Source organism: Drosophila serrata, unplaced genomic scaffold (genome assembly GCF_035046125.1).
Source record: "Drosophila serrata isolate PLE 108 unplaced genomic scaffold, ASM3504612v1 contig_272, whole genome shotgun sequence".
Lineage (NCBI taxonomy): Eukaryota > Metazoa > Arthropoda > Insecta > Diptera > Drosophilidae > Drosophila > Drosophila serrata.
In genome coordinates, this window is record NW_028257170.1 from 6,093,678 (window position 1) to 6,115,577 (window position 21,900).

The window sequence follows — 21,900 nt, forward strand, 5'->3', positions numbered from 1 at the left end:
TTTTGTTAACTATTCCAAATAATTTTTATAAAAATATGTTGTTTAACTGAACAGAAAAGGCAGGAGTTTGTATTTGTTTCAATATATATATATTTTCAGTGTCTGGTTAAGTATTTTGGGAATGCAAAACTTTAGTTGGCTTCATTAAACCTTAATATTGCCCAAACCGCTTATATATACTTATTTATTAATAATTTAAGCATTATTAATTTAAAATTCAAAATTTTGTTGTAGTAGAAAATAGATATATTTTTTTATTCAAAAATATTCACCACTTTTGGGGCTGCGCACCCCACTGTGCCTCACACGATTTGTTGGCAAGAAGCGTCTTTTCGTTCGGTTCAGTCTGCTGCGATCGTTCATCCACCATAGCTGTGCCGTTCCCGTTCCGCCGCAACAGGTCGTTCCAGTTCCAACCTCGCGTTCCATTGGTAATAAGTGCATGTACATCGTCATCTATGACCCCTCTCAGCGGGGGACAATTTACTTCTCCTTGCTGGAAAGATGGGTAAAGCATCGTGAGAGAGAAAGGGAGAGTATTAACGGTCAAAAACAAAAAGAGCGCGAGAGAGAGAGTAACAACAGTCCCCCATTTTGTTGTTGCTGCTCCTCAAAAAACAACAAAGTATATGCTTTATTTACACACACTCTTGGGTAGTACAAAAACAAAGTAATGAATTCTGTACGGGCCAAATAATTATTTAAATGCGGTTTTAATTTGAAATCAAACAAAAGAGTATACGAAAAAAGAGATCAACGGTCGCCACTTGATATCTAGTATTCTCTGAATGAGTGTGTGTACGTGTGTGTGCTTGGAGTGTGAACCAGAATATCTTTCTCTCAGCAAACAACAATTGCATCAATTGGAAATCAATATCAAATCTGAATTTGATTTTGTAGTAAAAAAAAACCATACAAAGTCACAATTCTAATCGCCTGCCAATGAACTATCAGAAACACTTCAAAAAAACACTTGTTGAATTAAACTACAACAAAGTGTTTTTTGTCCAACTGTTGAACCTTTCAGGCTAGCAAAAAAGCAAAGCAAAAACAAAAAACCCATAGCACGATCAACGATAAATTCATGTAATAAAATGGCAGGTCCCATTTGTGCGTTATCAAGCCATATAAACAAAGGCAACCTCACAGTGATAGTGACTTTAACTAAAGCATATATACACCCGCACTTGGTAACATACATACATATGTATATCGCGCGCGCCGTGAAGGCGTAACAGCTGCACGGATTCCGCTCCCTGATTGGCTTTATCTTCCCTAATTATTCAGATAAGGCTTAACCCAACTGTTTTTCATATTCTTTAACTTTGGCGACATGCCGGCAGATAATCCATTCAAGATTTGGGGCTTCGGGGAAACCAATTTCGGCTATTTTCTGTAAATAATCAATTCAAATTATAGTCACACTGCAATAATTCACTATATAGTTAATCCTAATAATGATAACATAATGGGATGAAATTAATTTATTAATAAACAATATTTCCTGATTGCAATAATGATCAACAAGCATGGAAGTTGATTTCCGAAAGTTGAAGTACCCTTAAAGTTTGAAACATATATATTTAATATACCAAGCTAAAAAATGTACATTAATATACATACCTTTCCCATTTCTTTTAAAAAAAGAATCAAAGATAAGGGTACCTGGTTTTAATAAGTTGACAATCATTTTCACTTTTATTTCACAAACAAAAGTATTTACATCCGATTCGAATCAGGTTACAGAATGACTCATCGGCATTGATATCTAACCGAGAGAGCCACCACATCCGGACCCACCCTCGAAGAAACAAAGAAGCCAACCGACCATGGAGTATGCGCGCCGTGTGTCCGCTCGCTTTGAAACAAAAAGACTGCCCGAGGACGTGGACGATGGCCTGGAGACGCTGGAAGAGTACAAGCAGCGATGGCGGTCCGTCCGCATCATTTACTATACCATGTTCCTGATGGCGCTCGGTTTCAGCATCATCCTTACCGGCATATGGCCCTTTCTCAACAAGGTTCGTTTACTCATAGATGGTTTATCCATTGGAGTTTCATCAGAATCTCTTTTCAGCTAGATCCCGATGCGGGCAAGGAGTTTATGGGTCTTATTGTGGCCGCCAATCCTCTTGGCCAGATGATCTTTAGCCCAATCTTTGGCTGGTGGGGCAACAGGCTGGGCAAAATCCGTCTGCCACTGCTCCTCTCACTGTCCCTGTTCACGTTAGCCAGTGCGGTGTACTCCTCGCTGGAACTGCGTCCGGATAATGTCAAGTACTGGATGCTTGGCTCGCGATTCCTTATCGGAGTTAGCTCGGCGAATATAGCTCTGTGCCGGTCCTATTTGTCAGCTGCCACGAGGATTAGTGAACGCACCCACGCCGTTTCCATGGTGTCTTTGGCTCAGGTCCTCGGATTTATTATTGGCCCAACCCTGCAGGCGGCAGTTACTCCTCTGGGGGATAAAGGTTATGTCTGGCTGGGGGGCTATATGCACGTCAACATGTATACTGCCTCAGGCTGGATCAACGTCGTGATGAGCATCGGCAACTTTATGATGTTCCTTCCTGGTGTATTTGAGGTAAATCGAAAGGACACTTTGGTTGGATTCACTTGGTAACAATATAATCTTTAGGAGCACAAAATAGCTGCAAGAGAGGTGATGGTCATGCAAGGCGGCACTTCGGAGCGAGAGACTTGGAAGGGCATCAAACCGAACTATCTCTCCGCCTGGACTTTGATCGTTGCATTCTTTATTCTCGTCTTCAATTTTGTACTTCTCGAAACGTGAGTTGGCGGAAGTGACTAGGAATCAACGGCGTTTTGAAATGGCTTCTCTTTTCGTTTTCAGCCTGGGTACTTCCCTGACCATGGATATGTTTGCCTGGTCCAAGGCCGAGTCACTCTGGTATATGGGCATAATGATGACAACGGCAGCCATCGTGTCCCTGGTAACGTTCGTCTTGATCTCGCCCCTGTGCAAGTTTTTTGCGGAACGCTACTTGCTCATTTGGGGAGGATTCTCACTCATGTTCCTCGGCCGAGTTCTCTTCGTGCCTTGGGGTCCTGATCCACCGAAGCTGGCGCAGGCCTTCAATGCCAGCCTCAACTTGCCCGACGACGATCCCATTTACTTGGGTTGCCCGCCCACGCAAGAGTGGTGTGGCGAGCTGCCAGCCCTAACGCTGACGCAGTTCATTATTGGTTTTGCCTTCACTTCGGTGGGATATCCCATTGGGGTGACCCTCATTCAAACCATATTCTCCAAGGTGCTGGGACCACGACCGCAGGGCGTCTGGATGGGCTGGATGACGGGCTCTGGCTGTCTCTCACGAGTCCTGGGTCCCGTGTTTGTGGGCTCCATCTACACCAGACTGGGCACATTTTGGACTTTCGGGGTGACCTCCGGCATGATGCTCGTCTCTATGTTTTGGCTTCAATGCAGCAAGTGAGTTGGCAGTCTTCTTTGCAAGAGATTTCCGTATTTAATTGCATTTATTCAATTTCCACAGTCGATTGCTTATCCCACCGACTTTTGAGAAGGCATCACCTGTGGAACTTCAAGAACTGAGCAAGCACAATGGTGGCAACAAACTGGACGACGATGACGACGCTGGGGACTCACCTGAGGAATTAATTTCCAAAGACCACGGCAGCCATCACTCCATTTCCCGGGCGTAGTGGCTGGAGGGACTCTATCTTTAAGACAAAGTTGCAATACTGGCTAGCTTTAAAATACAGGTTTATTTTTTGCATATTTCCGACTGAACGCGGCTATGCTTTTATTGGTACTCGCAAAGTCCACAACATTGAACTGAACTATGTTACTGATGAATCGAATCGAATGTGGGTATGAGTGTATGAGGGACGAGCACGTCGTTGTCTAGTCTTGGAGGCTTTTATGTTTGCTGCAGCATGCATGGAGGATGCTTCGACGAGTGTTTCCATTTTCTTGTGTTTTAAGTATAGGATTTACGGTTTATGTTTAGTAGAATACGCGTGGTTACCAAGGCGGCAGCCACAGTTGTGAAAATGTCGTCGGCAGCAGCATGGGTTCGTGTTGCTGCTGGTTTTGCGGCTGATGGTAGTAGGTCTGTGGCGACCAGTAAAACAACCAGCAATCCTGTCCCGACCCTCTCCTCGAGCCATGTGTCGCTGTGTGGTACAAAGTGTGGGCCATGGGAAGGGTTAGGGGCAGTGCGACCGCAACTCAGCTGCTGCCGTGATAGTAAAACTCATCTCAGTAGGGCGCATAGCGGCGACCCGGAGGTGAGGGACCACGCATTCCGCGCGACGATATCATCCGATCGTCAAAGGAGTCACGGCTGAAGTCCTCATAGCCATGAGGAGTTGGAGAGCTGTTGGGGAATTAAACAAAACCATTAGTAACTTATCAAAGAGGGGTAATTATGGCAAGATAGACCTAGAATTTTCATCATATTACATTCCCTATCAATAATAATGATAACAATGAACTTCAAGGTTTAATGCCTCCATTATCAACTTGCACTCCTGGGAGTCCCCTATTTTACATTCCCATATCAAGGTTTATAGGATCATATCACTTACCCGTAGCGACTCATTCCATTGCTGCTACGCGGCGGAGGCGGCGAACGTCGACTAAACATTGTGTCATATCCACGCGAGACGCTGCAGGAGCGCAAGCTGCCACTTAGCGGGGGTGGAAGTGGCATGGGTTCACGGCGCGAAATCGGCGGCGGCGGGAAGTCGCGCATACGCGATGTCTGGTAGCGGCGCTCATACAGATCACGTGACTCTTCAAAGCGGCGGTCATAGTAATCATATTCCTGTGGAACGGAAATGAGGCATTACATTAGTATCGTCAAATATGTGTTTCAGGGAGGAAGGGGGGACGACATGGAGATGCAGAAGGGTGATGTGTCTACGGGATATGGATGCTGTGAAATTACCCTAAAGCCATCCATGATGCGGTCACGCAGGAATGGCGGCGGCGGTGGTGGCGGCGGATACGGGTCACGACCGTACATGCGATCTCTGTAGCCGCCAGCGCTGAGCGGTGAGGGCGGCTCACGTCCGCCTCCAGCGCTGCCATAGAGGCGCGGACACTCTTTCGACCAATGACCGGAACGTCCGCAACGATAACACTGCTCCGGATCGCCCATGCCCGGCTTTGGGCGGACACGACTAGTCGACACTTGAACCTTGAGTGGCTGGCCATCGACGACGCGACCGTTCAGCTCCTTGATGGCGTCCTGCACGTCCCCGACACAGTCCAGATGGACGAATCCATAGTTTCGCACAATGTCGCACTCGACGACGGTGCCGTATTTCTGAAACAGTTCCCGCACCTCCGGCGCCCGCGTTTTGTCGGTCAAATTTCCCACGAAGATTTTCGTTGTCGGCGTGTTGGGGGCCCGACGACTCTTGGCGGCCTCCACCTTGATGGCGAACTCATTCAACACGTAACCGTTCAGATTCTGTATGGCATCGCGACCCTGCTGCTCGGTCTCCATGTGCACGAAACCATAGTTCTTGACCACGTCGCACTCGACGACGGTACCGTACTTCTCAAAGAGCGCCCGCAACTCGGTGGCCTGCGTCTTCTCATCAAGATTCCCGATGAACAACTTGAACGTGCCGGCTCCGGGCATGGCGGCAACGGGTTCCGCTACGTGGTCGTCCACGGTTCTTTTGTTTCTTGCACTTGTTGTGGGGAGGTCCCGAAATTTGATTATATACGCGGCGGCGGCTTCACGGGCAGCGGCAGCGGCGTTCTTCGGATATATCGCGTTAGGGCGACGGGCGGGCTTGATACTAAGGCAAGACGACTACGGGTCCCGGACAAACGCGACCTCAAGAGGGGATAAAAGAAAACAGGGCAGTTTTTCAGGCTGGTACGAACCAAGATGCAGTGCAGCAGCAACAGCGGCTGCCAGCCGGTAGCAATAAAAACAGCGCGGTGCGTGGCAAATTACCAATTCTTTTCTCTTTACAAATATCTCGAGTCCTCGGTCGGTTTTTCGATTGCTACCACATACACAAAAAAAGATGGCGACGGCCAGTGCGCATTTTTTCTCACGGGTTTCTGTATTCGCCGCTTGCGGTGGCGTGGCTTCGGAATGCGGTAAATGGATGTGGGGGACTCACCTGATTTTTCAGCTGCTTAAATTATAAAACTATAGCGCACAAACGCTTTTATTTTTTTTTACTTTCTGCTCAAATGACACTTAATTTCCACGATTTCGATTCCAGTGTGACCTTGATTGGCAGGGATCCAGAACAAGGCAAGGCGACCAGTGTGACCTGGTAACGTTACTTTGAGACTGTAATCGATAACGATATCGAAAGTGTTGGTAAATGCTCTCGGAAGCGGCCGATGGTCACTCGCAACACTTGGCAGCCAAAAAAAGCGGGAGGATTTGGACAAAGTTAATGCGAATTAAAAATTGCCAGCGATTATGGAGACGCCGACGGGTAGTGGGTGCCCCTCACGCCCCGATCGCACGGCTACCCCACGCCTCTCCGAGCGGAAGCGACGACTGTTCGGCAGTCCTGTAACCCAAATAGTCAAGATCAATGACGAGGAAGATGAGGACGTCGACATTCTTGGCGTTTCGCCCTTAAAGCCCCATGTGGCGACCAACAATCCGAACGGGGGCAGACTCTTCACAGGGCAAGCCACCCCTGGCAGAAGAAGAATGTTACGCGGCAGCCCAAATAGCAGCCCCGAAACCAACAAGGAAAACAAGACGGGGCGCAAAAAAAAGGTTGCCGTGGAGGCGGCTGCCACCGAGGAGCAGCTGCCGCACTTATTCACCACCACGATGCGATTGAATAGCAACAGCAGCAGCCAAGCCAGCAACCCCCGTACGCCCAGGCAAGGACGTCGACGTCGGCCGGATTCATCTATGTCTTCACCAGGCTCTGAGATGGGATCACCAGGAGTACGGCGTGAACGTGCAAAGCCAAAGCCCAGGCAGGAGGTCAGCGCAAGCAACACCAGACGCAGTCCACGCAACGCCAAAGCGACGGAGACTATCGAGCCCAGTCAAGCGACAAGTAGTAAGCAAAGTAGGATCAGTCCCAGAAGCCATAGAAAATATACAAAAGCTGTGAACAATACCATGGCTGCTTCTACAGGACCTGTTCACAAAACCACAGAACTTGCCCAGGAAAGCAGTAGAAATAGACAAAAGTCCCCAGTACCTATTCTTAAGCACACTGCAAAAAGCAATGAAGACAGCTTGAAGACCGTAATAGCCTCTGTGCCCATTCTGAAGCCCCAAACTCTGAGCCAGGAAAAGGAAAAAATCACAAAATCTCCTCTGACTCAAAAAACCATCGATTCTTCGGATGATGAAGAAAAATTCGATCCTAAAGCTGCTCCTCGACAGGCCCAAAAGCGCCTACACCCGGTCACGCCATCTGCTACTGCTGCCTCTTCGACGGAATCCGACTCTGGATCGCCGCAGAATAAGCTGCGCAGGATGAACCCGGAGAGCAGCATACCCACCATGGCCTTCTATTCGCACAGTGGAACTGGAACGGTGCGAGTGAAGGGAGTGCAAGGCAACGCGGCAAGGAACGCGCAGCCGAGCAAGGCAAAGTCCCCGCAGAAACGCCGAGAGCGGGTGGGAATCAACAACGGGGTGCGTCACAAGATTCGAAAGCGGGCGAGATTTTCTCAACACCTTCAACCAACCAACTTAAATCACATCCTGAGCTGCCTGAGCAACGAGAGGCTTAAAAACTTGATCACCACCAAGCGTGAGGAACGTGCCAAGGTAGAAGAGGTGCATGAGATTCTGCGCACGGCCCGAGATCCCATCAAAATGGCAAAACCACTAAGCGTGCTGGATTCCGACGACGCCAACAACAACAACAATGTCCAAGCAGGAGCCATGTGGCAGGAGACAGATAAAGACTTTAGCGACCTGAGTGAGGACGATGAGAAGGGAGTAATCATGGATCCCGTAATGGAGCTGGAGCCCATCATACCACTGATACGGCACGAGACTACGGTCCACACTTCACCGCCAAGCGAGACTGTGGACCTCAGCAAGCGAAAGTTCTTCAAGTCGGGGCGCAGGAGCAGCACCTGCATGGAGGTTCGGATAACGGACAACATTAAGGCCAGTGTCAGCCAGGGAAAGATTGCCCTGGTCCAAAAGACTCGCCGGAAACCTCGATCCGTTCGCGTAAAATCAGCAACGTTATTCTCCGCCGAGCAAGCCACTGTGGATGCAATCCTGAAGAACCTGGACGACTCTGTGTTGGATGAGATCGTTGAATCAGAGCCCAAGGTGGATGTCACTCCCATGGAGACCGAATCCTTGCCGGAAATTATCGAATATGTGCCCGAGCCTGAGGCAAATACAGACGACGATCCCTTTGCCGTCTTCCGACAACGATTGCCATACCAAACGGATGATCCGGAGCTCATAGAGCAACAGCAAATCCTACTGGAGTTCCTCATCAGCAACAACATCTGCACTGAGCAGAACTTTGAGATCTTCATTGCCGATCCGGACAATCACAAGGAGGAGGCTAATCGGATTGTTGACGACCTATACATGGTGGTAAACAGCGAGGAGGCGGCGCAGGTGGTTCAAATGGAAGACGTGCCAGAACCAGTAGTGGAGCCTCCTCCTCCTCATCCACCTGCCCCAGAAGAAGACCAGCCAAGGCTTTTTCCCATATTCACGCAGCGCTTACAGCCTGTTGCTCATAAATCGTCGCGTCGGCGACCGAGCACTTCAATGAGACTACTGTCCGAGGCAGCGGGAGGATCCAATCAGTACCAGATCGATGCCGGTCAGAAGGCCTTTGGCGCCCGACAGTGCCAGCAGTGCGGATTGGTGTACACTGTCCACGAACCGGAGGAGGAGCAGCTTCATCGCGAGTACCACAACTCGATCCATGTGTTGCGCTTCAAGGGCTGGATCGACGAGGATATTGTGGCCGTGTACCCGGAATGGGGCAGCGACGGCCGTATCGTGAGGCTCAACGAACGGGCGCCTACCGCACGACTCGAGCGACTCAAGGACCTCATCCGTGTGGTGGACAAGGAGCTGGGTTACTCTTCGTATATTGTGCCAAAGATATTCGTGGCCTTCATGGCGGTGCGGAAGCAACAGATTGTGGGTTTCTGCCTGGTGCAGCCCCTGTCGCAGGCCCATCGGTTCATCCAGGTCGATGGTACGGACTATTTCAGCGAGGAGACCTACAAGGCCAGGTGAATAACTACTTCGTTTTTGTATAAATCTTTTAAATGCCATTCCTTCCCTTTGCCAGTTGCGGTGTATCCCGGATCTGGGTTTCACCTCTTCACCGTCGTGGCGGAATCGCCAGCAAGTTGATACGGGCTGTCCAGTGCCACACGATAATTGGCCAGGAGATTGCCATGGAGTCCATCGCTTTTAGCACGCCCACCGATGATGGACGAGCTCTGGCGCGGCGGCTCACCGGGTTAGATAACTTCTTGACCTACGATCAGTGACCTAGCCAAACTTGGCCAAGGAGAGCAGGAGAGACAGCTATTGAATAGCTGGATTAGTTTGGATTGCTTCGGAACCTGTTCTAATTAGTTGATAATCGCGTTCATTATGTTTCAAGCGGCGAGTTGTGCGCCATTTTATTGGTTTTTAAGGGTAGAGCGAAATGTCCCCGTGATCATGCAATAAACATTGGTTTAATAAATTTAAGGAAACATTTAATATGATTTAATTTAAAGTTAAAAAAGACTACGTTTTGATGTAGTGTAAATTGAAGCATACAATTAATTTGTGCATTTTCGGACCTAAAAACAGGTTTTGTTGTTGTTTTTAGGTTTTATATATCAGAATTTAAGGGTGGATTTTGTAGTAAATTCCTCTACAGTTGCGACTTCAGTTGTTTGTTGTTGAAATAAACTTATGGGATTCAAGTATACAATATTATAGAATTATAAACATATAAAATAATAATTAATATTATTTACCCCAAACTAATTTGCTTTCGTTCAAAGATATTACCTTTTAAGGATATATAATAATATCCCTAAAAATATGCAACAAATAAGTTTCGACACGTGCACCTGCGATCGATAAGAATCAGTCGAACTGCTTGCAACCCTGAGCCGAACCAGCCAGTGTCATCACTAACTTCTGAGCCAGGCTTTTGGGCGTTGTTTTCGTTGCTGCAAAGTGGATGAAATTAAGAACTTTGAAGAATCTAAAGAGTTCTTACATCTGAATGGGAGTTGTACCAATCCTGGAGATCACCAATAGCGCGCAGATGGTAAGTTCGAAAGGAATAACCGAGAAGTGAAGTCGGAAACTCCAAGAGCTACTTGCCACGCCCAATGTGTGTTTAATTGGAAGTGCTGGCAATTGGTTTCGGGGTTGCACAGCAGCGTGGTGGTTGAACTTAAGCAGCACTTCTCCCTGCTCCATTCTTAACTCAACGCTTTATTCGTTGCAGACAATTGAGCGTTGTGCAGCAGGCAGCCTTCAAGTACCACACCCATAAAAGACTATGTCCACAATCGAAGAGGAACGCAAGGCGTACGAAAAGAATCCCTACTTCACCGGTCACATCTACGGCAACTTCTCGCCGTTTTATGTGACTATTGCCATCTGCACGGTTGTCCTTGGCTCGATCATCATATTAAACATCATCTTGGGCTGCTGTTCCAAGCACCGCAAGTACTGGCAGGACAGACACACGGGTAATCGCTGGCTGGTTTCCATTTGGTCAGCCACTCCGCATAAGCAGCCTCCATTGGACTTTACTGAACTGAAGGACGCATCCTATTTCCAGCGCTTCCATGTAAGTTATCATAGCTTCAGCTTAATTTGTCTAATAAGTTGCTAACTTGGGTCTTTTCAGCCCACCACTCATCAGCAAGTGTTCCCCGACGACGTCGTGATTGGCGTTGACGACTTAGAGCCCGTGCATCAGTCACCGCCGCATCAGCAGCAGCGTCCACCGCGCCCCGAAGGACGCACCCTGCACCAGCAGCGACAGCGCGAAGAGTACGTGGAGCTGCAGAAGCGCGAGAGCGACATCTAAGCGAAAAGGAAGATGGCTCTTTACTTTCTCTATCCCGCCGTGGCCGCCTTGGCTCTGTTCATCGTTGGCGTGATCATTGTCATGCTACGCTACGGTCCCCGTTTGTGCGGCCTGCGCCACCATGCGCTTCCGGACAACGACGACTTGCGGGAGAAGACGTACGAGCACGAGATTAGCTATGCCTAATCTTCAATTTACACTCTCATTCTTATACATGCCTTCTTTTTATATATGAATCTTACCCACTAACCCTTATCTATCCCGTAAGCTCCCCAACTAACCCATCTGCACCCAGGATAATTATTTTGCATGCAGTACAAACAGCTTATTGTTCATTTCCCATCTATCACAATCAGACAATGTGCCTTAATCTCACGTGAAAAATTATGCCGTCCAAGTGTCTTTTTAGTGCCGTAAGATTGAAATAACTAAAAATAATCGTATACATTTACCCCTTTGGGTAGTCGACAGATGCTGCATTTAATGTAACAAATTGAATATTTTATATACATATTTCAACAACATATCAGTATCAGTATATTTTGCATCTGCTTATATCAATGCAAACTCTATACATTTGTATTTGTCCGTTTATTTCTCTCCAATATTGTGTACTGAAATCACTTTAAATAAAGCTCGAGTTTACATTCCCGAAAAATATATAAATGTGCATTTAATGGTCTTCAAAAATATTATAATACAAAATTCGTTAATAATTTTCCTTACAATAAATTTACAATGTGAAAAATAACAATATACAATTCTATAATCAATTCTTAATAATATACAATCAATACAATGCATTCGGAATAGGTATTAGGTGGAATAGACTCCAATAAATCGAGATTAAGTAATGACTATAAATCTAAGTTCGTTTAGTCGGCTTCTTGGGCATCTTCCGAACATGACGCGCCGTCTGCTTGGCGGGAGCGGCTAGCTCATAGCGAAAGATGATGCACCTACGGTCCATGAAGCCCCTCAACTCCTTGGGATCATAGCGATAACCCATATGCTTCAGATACAAATAGACCTCCTGCAGATCGATGGGCTCATACATGAGCACGCTCTCGTGCAAGCGAGGATTGGCGCAAAGCAGATTGTGCCAGGCTATGTGCAGGGGCACCAGCGGCTGCGGAGTCTTCTTGGAAACGTTTGTTTGCATAATATAGAATTCAAATTCATCGCACAGGCTTGGCGGCAGAGATTGAGAAAAGCGCAACAGCTCATCTCCAGAGGCATCCTTGAATTTGAAATCCTTTTTCGGTTCAGTTGGCGTCAGGCAGTCTTCAGTATGGATGGACTTGACCAGCTGGGAACGTGGCTTTGCAGACATCACGGGAGTGGATTTGGAGCGAACGATGGGCTCTGGTCGAGGAGACAACGTTTGCATAATGGGATGAGTTTGATTGTAGATAAACTCTAACATTTTCACGGCCTGCTTTCGTTTTAGGGGCTTGATTCCGTAATTATAGAGCAGCTGGAGAATCTCCGATTCCGGAAGGCTTGCAAAGTCCGGCTTGTGTTCGTTGCACACACTTATGGTGTACACATTTCCCGCAACTTCCAATTGATCCGGCACATTTTTGGGGACGCTCACCTCTGCTGGTTCTACTGCTGGCATTTTTATCTCCGCATTCAACAATAGATCCAGGCCACTGGGCATAGCCTCCGTTTCTGAACTAGCCATGGTGGAATCCTTTTTGGTTTTAAAAACCAACTGATCAAATTCATCGAAATCGTTGTCAGAATTGTGCTCCTTCGGGTTAGGTTTGATTGCCAGCAGGTCATCAAATTTGTGGCTGCTTTTGCGAGCCAAAGGCTTAACTGGTGCATCCAAAAACGAAGCTTCTGCCCAATTGATATCATTACCCGATGGCGAGTCATGCCTGCTGACCGGACTCTGCAGCTGGGAGAAGCTAAATGGCTGAGATGGAGCCGCATCCAAGATGCCGAACTCTGCCCGCTCCTTGCTGAGCATGCTCTTGTTGGGCGAACGTGAACATCCAGCCATCAGGAAGGCGTCTAGATCCTCCTCGGTTTGAAAATGGGGTACAGCGCGCTTTTTGGCCACTGGAGAAGATAAACTGCTGTTGTCAGAGCTTTCGTCCTCGAAATTGGGAGCTGCCTTAGTCGGCTTGTTGGCCTTCCAAATGGAGTAATTGATCTCCTCATCGGACAGCAAAATGACATCGTTGTCATCATCGCTGTTTTGCGTCAAATCCACACTTACGTCCGAGTGTCGGCAGGGGGAAGGAGTTGGTAATGGTTCCCTCTTCTCAGTTGAGCTCTCAATCTTCCAGTTGAACGGACTTTTGAAGCTGTTATCGGTTGACAAGCTAACACTCCTTTGCAATGATTTCCTGGAGAAGTTGAGCTCATTAAAGCTAGAACTTCCTTTGTTTTGGCTTGGAGGGGTTACTATGTCTAGGTGGAACGAGTTTTCGAAAGTCTCCGAGTCCCTGTCCATGCCAAAAGAAATTTCATTCAAATTCTCCTGTTCTTTTTCAGCTGTAGGCTTATCCTGTACGGCATATTTAAGGAACAGCTCCCGGGGAATAGGACAGCTTTCTGCCTGAGAACAGGAGTCCAACGCTGAAGTGATATTGAAATTATCTATATCGGAGTCAGATTCAAATACAGCACTCATATTAAATATTTTCTGAGATAATCTAGATGAATTTGGCTCCAGCAGTTTCTGGGAATCATTGTTTAAGTCAGTTTTATCTTCTTCATCACTAGAGAAGACTTCGTAGGTGGTTATCTGAGTAGGTTCTTCGCTGCTGCTTATTATTTCCACTTCTTTAACAGGACTTTTATTCTTATAGACCTTAAGAGAGAAATCTCTCAGCTCTGCCGGTTCGTTAGAGATAGAAATCGTGGGAATATCCATCTCCTCGTCGGAGTCAACAAAGAGATCGGGTGAAGTGCAACGCGTCAGCTGTGTGGGAACGCTTAAGATAGTTACAGAAAGCGGCTGTTTATTTTCCTTTTCATCATTGGCCATTTTTGGTCGCTTATCGGGCGGCTCCTTCGATGGACTGCTTTTAGTGGAGGATGCATCCTTCTCAACCATCTTTGAGTCATCCTCGATCATATTGTCCGCCACTAGCTTTTCCAGTTCATCCAATTCGTCCACCACTTGCTGATCCATTTCCTGTGTATCTCCAAAATGCTTTTCCAACTCCGCGTATACAATTTCAAGTTGCTGTTTTAGTTGACGGCTTTTTGAAGTCTCACGTTCTGGGGATAAATCCCTCCCCTGAATTGCAGCCCAATTTTTGAGAAGATGGTCGGCTGGCGTCTGGCTTACCTCAATTAAGTCGGTTACATAGTACAGACCCAAATTTTCTAAGGCACCTTCACTGGGTTCGTGAATGATTTGAGAATTCCTTGAGGCTCTGAGTGCATGAAGATTGGAGCTGATTAGTTCGTAGGGTGGCATCAACCGGTCTTTCTCCAGCAGCTCCTTTGTGCGCACTTGCTGAGCCATCATTGTGGACACCTTTTCCTCCAACTTCTTCTGTTGCACTTTGGGATTTCGTAGGGTTAAAGCAGTGAATTTATTGGCCCATTTGCCGCGTCTGGTACCTTTTCCAGCAACCACAGGCAATACTGCCAAGGATTTGTAATCTTAAAAGGCAATAAATACCAACATTTCAATGAAAGCATTAAAATCTTTGTCTGGATTTTACATACCTTCTTTGGCCGCTGTGCGAAAACCATACTTCTGCAGCTTGCACCTTATATTCTCAGAGGACTCCACAGTATCGTCCATTAGCTCCACCACGGCCTCCTCCTCGTTTTCGTCGTTCAAGCGCAGGCATCCACGTTTCTCAGCCTCCGACTTGGACAGCGCCAGCGCCATCTCGATGTCGTCGGGACTGAAATTATCCGCCAGGCAGTGCTGGGCAGTGACCTCGGAGAAGAGCTGTTCATTCCGCAGGAAATTGCTGATGGTCGGTTGTTGTTTACTCCTTCCACGACCTCGACGGGAAGTAGCCGTGGATGAGCTGCTGCTACCTTTAAGCTTGGGTGCTTTTTTGGGCTTCGGACCCGGTTTTTCGAACACATTACTGGCACGTATGGGTTTTATTTTGGGTGAAGGAAGTTCGGTTTCCACTGAAGGGGCAGGTGCAGCAGGGGCATTTTTTGCAGTTTCTTCTGGAGTGCGAAAAAAGTCGGTCAGTGATAATGGAGTAGTGCTGCGGGAAGATCTTTGAAAGGAAAGAAAACAGGGATTCTGGTTAATAAACTACATTTTATTCTTTAACAAATAATTAGGTTTTAATAAGAATTACCGAAGCTTGTTGGACGCCTGCTGAAGGTTCTTGAAGTTCGCCCGCCGCGTCTGGCGATCCATTATTTAATTCTTTGCTCCTCGCTTTCCTCGATAGCCTCCTTGATGAATCTCGCTGTTCGCGGAGCGGGAAAATCGAAGAGTCCCTTCCTATCCCTCTCCTGCTCTGTTTGGACCAACGCCGCGGACAGCCTCTCGTTGGAAATACGCTGAATGGGCGTCAGGCTGAAGAGAATCATTTAAAAACGTGTTTGCTTGGATATTTCTTTTCCGAATGTTTACCTCCAGATCCCAAAGAGAACAGTTCCAGCGGCCAGCAGGGCGTAGGCGAAGCGATTGCGGTACGTATACGATGGTGTGCCGAGGGTGCGTCTGGGCTTGCGCTTGGTAGTATCAATGGGATCCATTACTGCCTGTTTCTTATATAATTACAAGCATTTTACAAGCGCCGGCTACAAATTATGAAAACATTTAGCAATTCCCAGTGTGACCAGACCAAGCAGTGCGCGAAAGCCATGGGAATAGGGCTGCCACATCTTGTCTGCTCTAGGGTTGCCAGCGCAGGCCGATAAACAGCTGGCCAGGCGATAGCAAATTTTTTATTTTTATTGCAAATTTCTTTGTTAAATTTAGATAAATGTTAATATAACAAGAAACTATCATGGAAACAGCGGAGGCAGCTAGGCCGGCTGATGCAGAAAGTCAAGCGAAGACGGAAAACGGGAATTCAGACCGGGAAAACCACAATTCTGAGGAGAAATCAAGTGAAGACGTGGAACTGAAGGCGGATTTAATGGAGCAGCAGCTGGAAGAAAGCGATGTGAAATCCGAAACTGCTGCAAGCGAACCGGAATTCAAGGATGCGACGAAAATGGAAGATAATCTGAAGATGACCGTCCTTGATCAAGTGCCAGTCGAAGAAGGAACTGCAGAACTCACCCTGCGATTCAAGGATCTGCAGGCGCAGGAAAAGGAGGAGGAACTGGACGCCAATCACTCGAAACCTAGGCAGAACGACATCCTCTCCCACGTTCACTGCCTTGCCCAACTGGAAGAGCAGCGTCGCAGCTACGAGCAGCAGTTGGAGCAACTTCGGACATCCAATAGCCAAAAGGACAACATGATAACCCTTATCCAGCGGGAGAACGCCATTCTGGACAAGGAGAAGCAGGCGTGCCGCAAGGAAATGGACATGGCAAACAAGGAGAAAGAAGCGACCGTCATCAAGTTTGCCATGAAGGAGAAGCTCCTTATTGATGCCAAGAAGGAAAAGGAGGCTGTGGAGAAGCAGTTGGCCGAGGCCAAAAAGGAGGTTAAGAACATTACCACCAGATTCCAGGCCGTAAACGAGGAGAAGTCCCGAATGACATACGTGATCGATGAGAAGGTACGTTAGATCGCTGCTTTAACCATAATTTCTATTTATCCTTTTTCCCTCTATCAGTGCAACGAAGTAAGGAAATATCAGCGGGAATGCGAAAAGTACAAAACCGAAATGGGTCACTTGGAGTCAAAGCTGAAGTACCACATCAACAAGCTAGGCTATGAGACAGAGGCCAAAGCGGTAAGTTAAGATTTTTCAAGAAGTTTATCTCTTTTGTTTAATCTTATTTAATTTTTAGGTTCTTGAACGCAAGCTGGAGGAGGAACGGAATGCTCCCAATAAACTGGAGGAGAAGGCAAATGGTAGGCTCGATTTCTACTTAATAATATTTAAGTCTCTAATGAAATTCTTGCCGTTAACAGAGAAACTCAAAGTGGAATTTGAAGCCAACACAATACTCCTAAAACATGAGATCACTAGCAAGACTGAGGCTCTGGATAAAGTCACTAAGGAGCAGCAGAAACTAAGCGAAGCCAACAGGGAATTCCAGCAGCAGCTTCAGCAGATTACAACATCGCATAACCAACTCACTGAAGAACTAAACCAATTAAGGGAGCAACACAATTCCGTGGAGGCTTCCTACAGCGATGAGCTGCTCAACTCCGCTAAACTGAGAGGGCAGCTCGAAGAGCTTCAGCTCTTGCGCACGCAGAATACCATGTAAGATTTAATTACACATTTAAAAATTTTTTAAATAATATATATGCTTTAATTACCATTTAAAGCAACGAGGAAAAGTTAGAAGATGAGCAATCGCGAGTCCAACAACTGGAAGCCTTGGTCCAAGACAACGAATCCGATTTGGAACAGCTGAAAGTCAAGAATAAAGAGCTGCTCAGCATTAACAAGGAAATGAGTGAGCTGATTGTGCGTCTGCAGAACGATATTTGTCTGGCAGAGTCCAAGGTAAGTAAAAACAAAAATAAAAATATTAGCAGAAAAAAAATTTACATGCCCCGGGTGAGGCTCGAACTCACGACCTTAAGATTATGAGACTTACGCGCTGCCAACTGCGCCACCGAGGCCTTGGATATCATTGAGGCTACCTTATAAACATTAATTTTACGTGTATTTCCTTTTATTTTGCAGGCCCTTGGCTTAGAAGCGGAAAATAAGCTACTAAAGCAGGAGAAGCTCAGCTACGACTCCAAATACAATCAACTGGAGCAACAGCTTAGTTCGGAGGCGGCAGAGAAAAACGAGGAGCGTCTGCTGTTGGCCAAGCACTTATCCGAGAAAACTAAGCTCTATGAGCTGACCAAGCAGAAGCTGGAGAATGTCCAGGGAGACTACGAGGCCACCCAGCACAAGCATGCAACCTTGGTGAAGGAGCTGCAGCGGGAGCTGAACAAGTACAAAAGGGGAATTCCTGAACCCAAGACCATACCCATTAGTTACTGTAGCAATTGCCAGCAGGCGATAAATGGGGGCTACCCAACCGAGAATCCTCAACAGCAGCGTAGCCATAGTCGGTCCAGTAGCCACGGCAGCCTGCACAGCAGCAGCCGGCGGGCTAGCGAGTCTTCCGAATCTGAAACCGTAGCCAGTAGTGCCACCACAGTACAACCTCCGCCAGCTCCACAGCAGGATCTGCAGGCAGTGCCGTCCAAGAAAGTGCTCGTTGAGCGGATACTGCGACTCCAACAGGCCACCGCTCGCCAAACAGAGCGCATAGAGTTTCTGGAGAACCACACGGCTGCGCTCGTGGCCGAAGTGCAAAAGAAGTCTAAGGTGGTGCAGCACTACATGCTCAGGGACCAGACCGCCGGCGCTCTCACCACCTCCCGCAGCGATCAGAACAAGAGCGAGCTGGTCAAGTACGGAAACGGCATCATGGCGGCCATATACGGAGGATCCTCGAAAGCGGGTGGCGAAAGCAAAGCCATGTCCCTCGAACTTTCGCTGGAGATTAACAAGAAGCTACAGACAGTGCTGGAGGACACACTGCTGAAGAATATCACGCTCAAGGAGAACCTGGACGTGCTGGGCCTCGAGGTGGACAACCTGACGAGGAAGTTGCGCACCATGGAGGCCTGCAGCAGCAAGTGATGCCAGTATTCCCATTCATTGTATTCCATTCCAGAGTCTAACCCTTGTACATATAGTTTTCGTATACCTTTTGTGCTTAAGTTTATGTGTAAATTAAATGTATTTAATATTTTAACAGCTTCTCAGTCCTATAACAATCCCTCGTACAGCTTGGTGCTAACGGGTTTCGGCTGTCCCAGGCTCACGCCAAAGCTCACAGAGGGTTTCTCGCCTTCCTGCGCCAATCTGGCCAGTTTGTTGTGGGTTAGCTTGAAGTGAACCTTCATCTGGGGATTGCGTTCGCCAGTCTCCTCGGTCACGTACTCGCGTAGCAGTGGCGGCAGGTCGATTTTTGTGGGCAACACCACCGGCTCCAGTTTCTTGGTGTTGTTCAGATACTTTGCCTCCTGGTCTTCCGGCACCAGTTCGTAGTCTGCCTTGTAACTGGTGCTGTAGATCTCCACCGGCTTTGCCTGCTTGACGCCCCGCCAGGTCTTCTCCACGGTAACCCGTACCTTCCTCACCTCGCCCGGCTGCTCGTCCACGGCCTGCACCTTCAGGATCCGCATGTAGCACGGCTCAGGATAGCGCTGGAACATGTTACGTATGAGCATGCGGCCCACTCCCCAGTTCGGCAGATCCGACACCAGCTCCCAAAGAGTGTTGCCGCGGAAGTCCGTGGTTCGGCCGATGTACTTAATAACTTTTTGGGCCATTTTTGCCGGTTACTTAACGTGTTTTAATTAAATTTAATGGAAAATTGCACAAAAAAACAAAATTAGTTACAGGGGCAAGCACATCGATGTTATTATCGATAACACCGATAACACGTCAGCTGATGAGAGGTGAGCTCAGGAACAGTGCTCCCAGAATTTTGAAATTTAACGTTGCGCGCCAAACTGGAGGTGTATATTAAAATTTAAAAACAAATTATATTTTGAAAATTATATAGAACAGCTTGTTCATAGAGGCGATCTGTTAATTTAGCCCTGGCTTCTCGAAATTGGCTCAATTACTCTCTCTCTCCCTCACACTCTTTCCTTATCTCTGCCTGTCACTCTATCTCTCTCTGAACTCTCTATCTCTCACTCTCTCGATCAATCTCTGCTCCTCTCTACGCATACTGGAGACTATAAATAGGAGGTCCTATCGTCGAGCTGGCCTCATTCTGTCCGCGGTTTCCCTCTCGTTCGGATCAATTGTGATAGTGGTGTTATTAATAGTGATGGATCACCCGGAGGAGTCTCGCTTCCCTGGAACTTATGGAAGTCCTGGAAACATTAAGATAACTATGCGCTCGGGGGAATTAACCAACGATTCTTTTCGAATGCTAAGAAGGAGGAAAACTGTTTGTCATCTAAAGCGGTAAGTCTCAGTAAATCCAATTTTATATATCTAATTGTATTTTATTTGAGGTTTAAATAAATGTATATAACCCACATTAAGTGTATACAGAAAATACAATGTACATTTTAAATCTGGAATTTACCGGCAAGTCACAGCCACGTAAGTCTGACTTGGATGTTTACCATTTATTAACATAAATAAAATATAAACTATTCTTAGCCTTATATATTCGAGTGTAGGCAAAGTGCAATCCCTTACTGATAGGGAGTCCTCACATGTTCCCCTAGATCCTCACCACCGGCCGAGTGACCCACTCCTACGCCACTGGTATCCAAATGCTCGTCATAGGATTCCTCCTCGTGGCCACCGGACTCCTCACCCTCGTGTCCCTGGTTAGTACTTTCGTGCAGTCCAATTGTGGCATGTTGAGCCGCCTTGGAAGCATTCACTTGAGCAGCAGCAGCGGAATTGGATGCCTTGATGGCTGACTCTTTGGTGGCCGCGTAATCCACTCTCGCCTGATGCAACTGCTCCTCCACCTGCTCCAGCCGGTTCTTGGCCTGACCCACCATAGTAGATTGGGAGGCCAGCTGGTTGTTAACCTCCGTGGACGTTTGCTCCGCCTGTTCAGCCACGGACTTGGCATTGTTAACGGCTGCCGTGAGTACGGAGATGTGGTGATGGGCTGCTTGGGCTGTTTGTTGGGCCAATTTGGCAGAGATCTTGGCCGCCTTTAGCTGCTCCAGTTCCCGGGATAGGGAGCGCTGCGCCTCGGCCGCCTGCTGTTCCAGCTCCTGCAGGACCACTTGCTTACCCACCAACGCCGCTTGAGCTGTGGCTGCCGCCTGAGATGCTGCCTGGGCTAATGTGTTCTGGGCTATGTAGGCAGCCTGCTTGGCAGCTGCATGCTGGTTGGCCACGGCGCTGTGAGCCTGATCTGCCGATCCCTGGGCAATGGATCGAAGACCACTGCCAATGCTATAGCCACCGGATGATCCCTTGTAGCCACTTGAGCCACTGCCACCACCTCCAGATTGGCTGTAATAGCTTTTGGGACTGTGCTGGGTCTTTTCCGGCTCCGGAGGCTCCACAGCCGGATGATGGGGCTCGAAATATCCACTCTGGTGCAGTGGTGGTGGTTGCTGGGGTCTGTAATGGTAGCCATTCCTCTTGTGCAGGCGTCCCATGATTTGGGCCAAGAGGAGCACTGAAAGGATTTGGATAATGAATGAATATGTTTTTCACAAGTACTATGAACTTAATATTTTCATAAAGAGAGTGTGGTTTAGATTTAGAATATCCAGTAATCACAGCTTCCGGAGAGTTTACAAATATCGGATATGATTATTCCACTTTTCGTTTGCACCTTGCTCCGGCTTACCCATCACCAGCTGGCCGAGGAGAGACCGTAATCCTTTGTCGTACATCTCGCTGGCACTGCTGGAACTGCATTGAGCTTCTGCATCGATGGCGGTGCCCAATTTATAAGTCTTTCAAAGACGTCAGCCGAGCAGAAAGTTTTTCAAGTTGCGGAAAGTCGGTTGCGGTTTTTAAATTTAACTGACGATGGGCATGTTATGATTTTCATACTTTTGGGCTATTTGAATGGGTCTGCCCACGTCGTGGAGTTGGTCCACATCAGACACACACCTTTCCAGTGCGGTCATCGCATCCATTGCATAGAGGAAGCCCGGCGACCGCCTTTGGGTCCAACATATTCGGTGGCGTCTTTTAATGCTTCGTTGGCACGCTTGTTTTTTTTTTCTCTACCAAAACGGACATAATGTAAAGTGGTCGGCCTCCTCAG

The 21,900-nt window shown here is 47.6% G+C and overlaps 10 protein-coding genes and 1 non-coding gene across 18 annotated transcripts; 5 read left to right on the forward strand and 6 right to left on the reverse strand.

Moving 5' to 3' along the window:
• Positions 1-318: 318 nt before the first annotated feature.
• On the forward strand, positions 319-3,772 carry Cln7 (CLN7/MFS domain-containing 8). Of its 7 annotated transcripts, none has more exons than XM_020961090.2 (6): positions 319-431; positions 1,740-2,021; positions 2,078-2,584; positions 2,639-2,790; positions 2,855-3,451; positions 3,516-3,772. In XM_020961090.2, exons 2-6 carry the CDS (start codon positions 1,830-1,832, stop codon positions 3,682-3,684), a joined length of 1,617 nt encoding a protein of 538 aa, XP_020816749.2. In that variant the 5' UTR covers positions 319-431; positions 1,740-1,829; the 3' UTR covers positions 3,685-3,772. The 7 variants fall into 7 exon arrangements, with proteins under 7 accessions (XP_020816749.2, XP_086689231.1, XP_086689230.1 ...); XM_086833105.1 differs by having other exon boundaries at positions 343-431; positions 2,082-2,584; XM_086833104.1 differs by having other exon boundaries at positions 343-400.
• Positions 3,746-6,310, reverse strand: lark (RNA-binding protein lark). Its single transcript, XM_020961093.2, has 4 exons — positions 6,133-6,310; positions 4,935-5,837; positions 4,573-4,811; positions 3,746-4,361 (listed from the first exon to the last, which is right to left on the reverse strand). The coding sequence occupies exons 2-4, from the start codon at positions 5,634-5,636 to the stop codon at positions 4,244-4,246; spliced, it is 1,059 nt and encodes a 352-aa protein (XP_020816752.1). The 5' UTR covers positions 5,637-5,837; positions 6,133-6,310; the 3' UTR covers positions 3,746-4,243.
• On the forward strand, positions 6,297-9,694 carry eco (Establishment of cohesion). The gene is made up of 2 exons (XM_020961259.2): positions 6,297-9,220; positions 9,280-9,694. Exons 1-2 carry the CDS (start codon positions 6,444-6,446, stop codon positions 9,482-9,484), a joined length of 2,982 nt encoding a protein of 993 aa, XP_020816918.2. The 5' UTR covers positions 6,297-6,443; the 3' UTR covers positions 9,485-9,694.
• Positions 9,695-10,071: 377 nt separating this feature from the next.
• Positions 10,072-11,695, forward strand: wrm1 (wurmchen 1 transmembrane protein). Its single transcript, XM_020961177.2, has 3 exons — positions 10,072-10,263; positions 10,447-10,794; positions 10,855-11,695. The coding sequence occupies exons 2-3, from the start codon at positions 10,501-10,503 to the stop codon at positions 11,035-11,037; spliced, it is 477 nt and encodes a 158-aa protein (XP_020816836.1). The 5' UTR covers positions 10,072-10,263; positions 10,447-10,500; the 3' UTR covers positions 11,038-11,695.
• Positions 11,050-11,695, forward strand: wrm2 (wurmchen 2 transmembrane micropeptide). The gene has a single exon (XM_020961178.2). It carries the CDS (start codon positions 11,050-11,052, stop codon positions 11,221-11,223), a length of 174 nt encoding a protein of 57 aa, XP_020816837.1. The 3' UTR covers positions 11,224-11,695.
• mus312 (mutagen-sensitive 312) lies at positions 11,685-15,849 on the reverse strand. Its single transcript, XM_020960975.2, has 4 exons — positions 15,617-15,849; positions 15,336-15,559; positions 14,734-15,251; positions 11,685-14,667 (listed from the first exon to the last, which is right to left on the reverse strand). Exons 2-4 carry the CDS (start codon positions 15,395-15,397, stop codon positions 11,903-11,905), a joined length of 3,345 nt encoding a protein of 1,114 aa, XP_020816634.2. The 5' UTR covers positions 15,398-15,559; positions 15,617-15,849; the 3' UTR covers positions 11,685-11,902.
• LOC110190467 (uncharacterized) lies at positions 15,066-15,831 on the reverse strand. Of its 2 annotated transcripts, XR_015271809.1 has the most exons (3): positions 15,617-15,752; positions 15,336-15,559; positions 15,066-15,251 (listed from the first exon to the last, which is right to left on the reverse strand). XR_015271809.1 is itself a non-coding variant. In XM_020960976.2 (2 exons), exons 1-2 carry the CDS (start codon positions 15,739-15,741, stop codon positions 15,397-15,399), a joined length of 288 nt encoding a protein of 95 aa, XP_020816635.2. In that variant the 5' UTR covers positions 15,742-15,831; the 3' UTR covers positions 15,276-15,396. The 2 variants fall into 2 exon arrangements, 1 of the variants encoding a protein (XP_020816635.2); XM_020960976.2 differs by lacking the exon at positions 15,066-15,251 and having other exon boundaries at positions 15,276-15,559; positions 15,617-15,831.
• Positions 15,837-18,882, forward strand: Golgin104 (coiled-coil domain-containing protein 186). The gene is made up of 6 exons (XM_020960996.2): positions 15,837-16,721; positions 16,779-16,898; positions 16,957-17,020; positions 17,081-17,378; positions 17,444-17,624; positions 17,808-18,882. Exons 1-6 carry the CDS (start codon positions 15,996-15,998, stop codon positions 18,765-18,767), a joined length of 2,349 nt encoding a protein of 782 aa, XP_020816655.2. The 5' UTR covers positions 15,837-15,995; the 3' UTR covers positions 18,768-18,882.
• TRNAM-CAU (transfer RNA methionine (anticodon CAU)) lies at positions 17,671-17,743 on the reverse strand. Its single transcript has one exon. It is a non-coding gene; the product is annotated as a tRNA-Met (tRNA).
• On the reverse strand, positions 18,844-19,588 carry mRpS34 (mitochondrial ribosomal protein S34). The gene has a single exon (XM_020960997.2). The coding sequence runs from the start codon at positions 19,460-19,462 to the stop codon at positions 18,896-18,898; it is 567 nt and encodes a 188-aa protein (XP_020816656.2). The 5' UTR covers positions 19,463-19,588; the 3' UTR covers positions 18,844-18,895.
• Positions 19,589-20,263: 675 nt separating this feature from the next.
• On the reverse strand, positions 20,264-21,311 carry LOC110190750 (uncharacterized). Its single transcript, XM_020961372.2, has one exon. It carries the CDS (start codon positions 21,278-21,280, stop codon positions 20,348-20,350), a length of 933 nt encoding a protein of 310 aa, XP_020817031.2. The 5' UTR covers positions 21,281-21,311; the 3' UTR covers positions 20,264-20,347.
• Between the last annotated feature and the right edge of the window lie 589 nt (positions 21,312-21,900).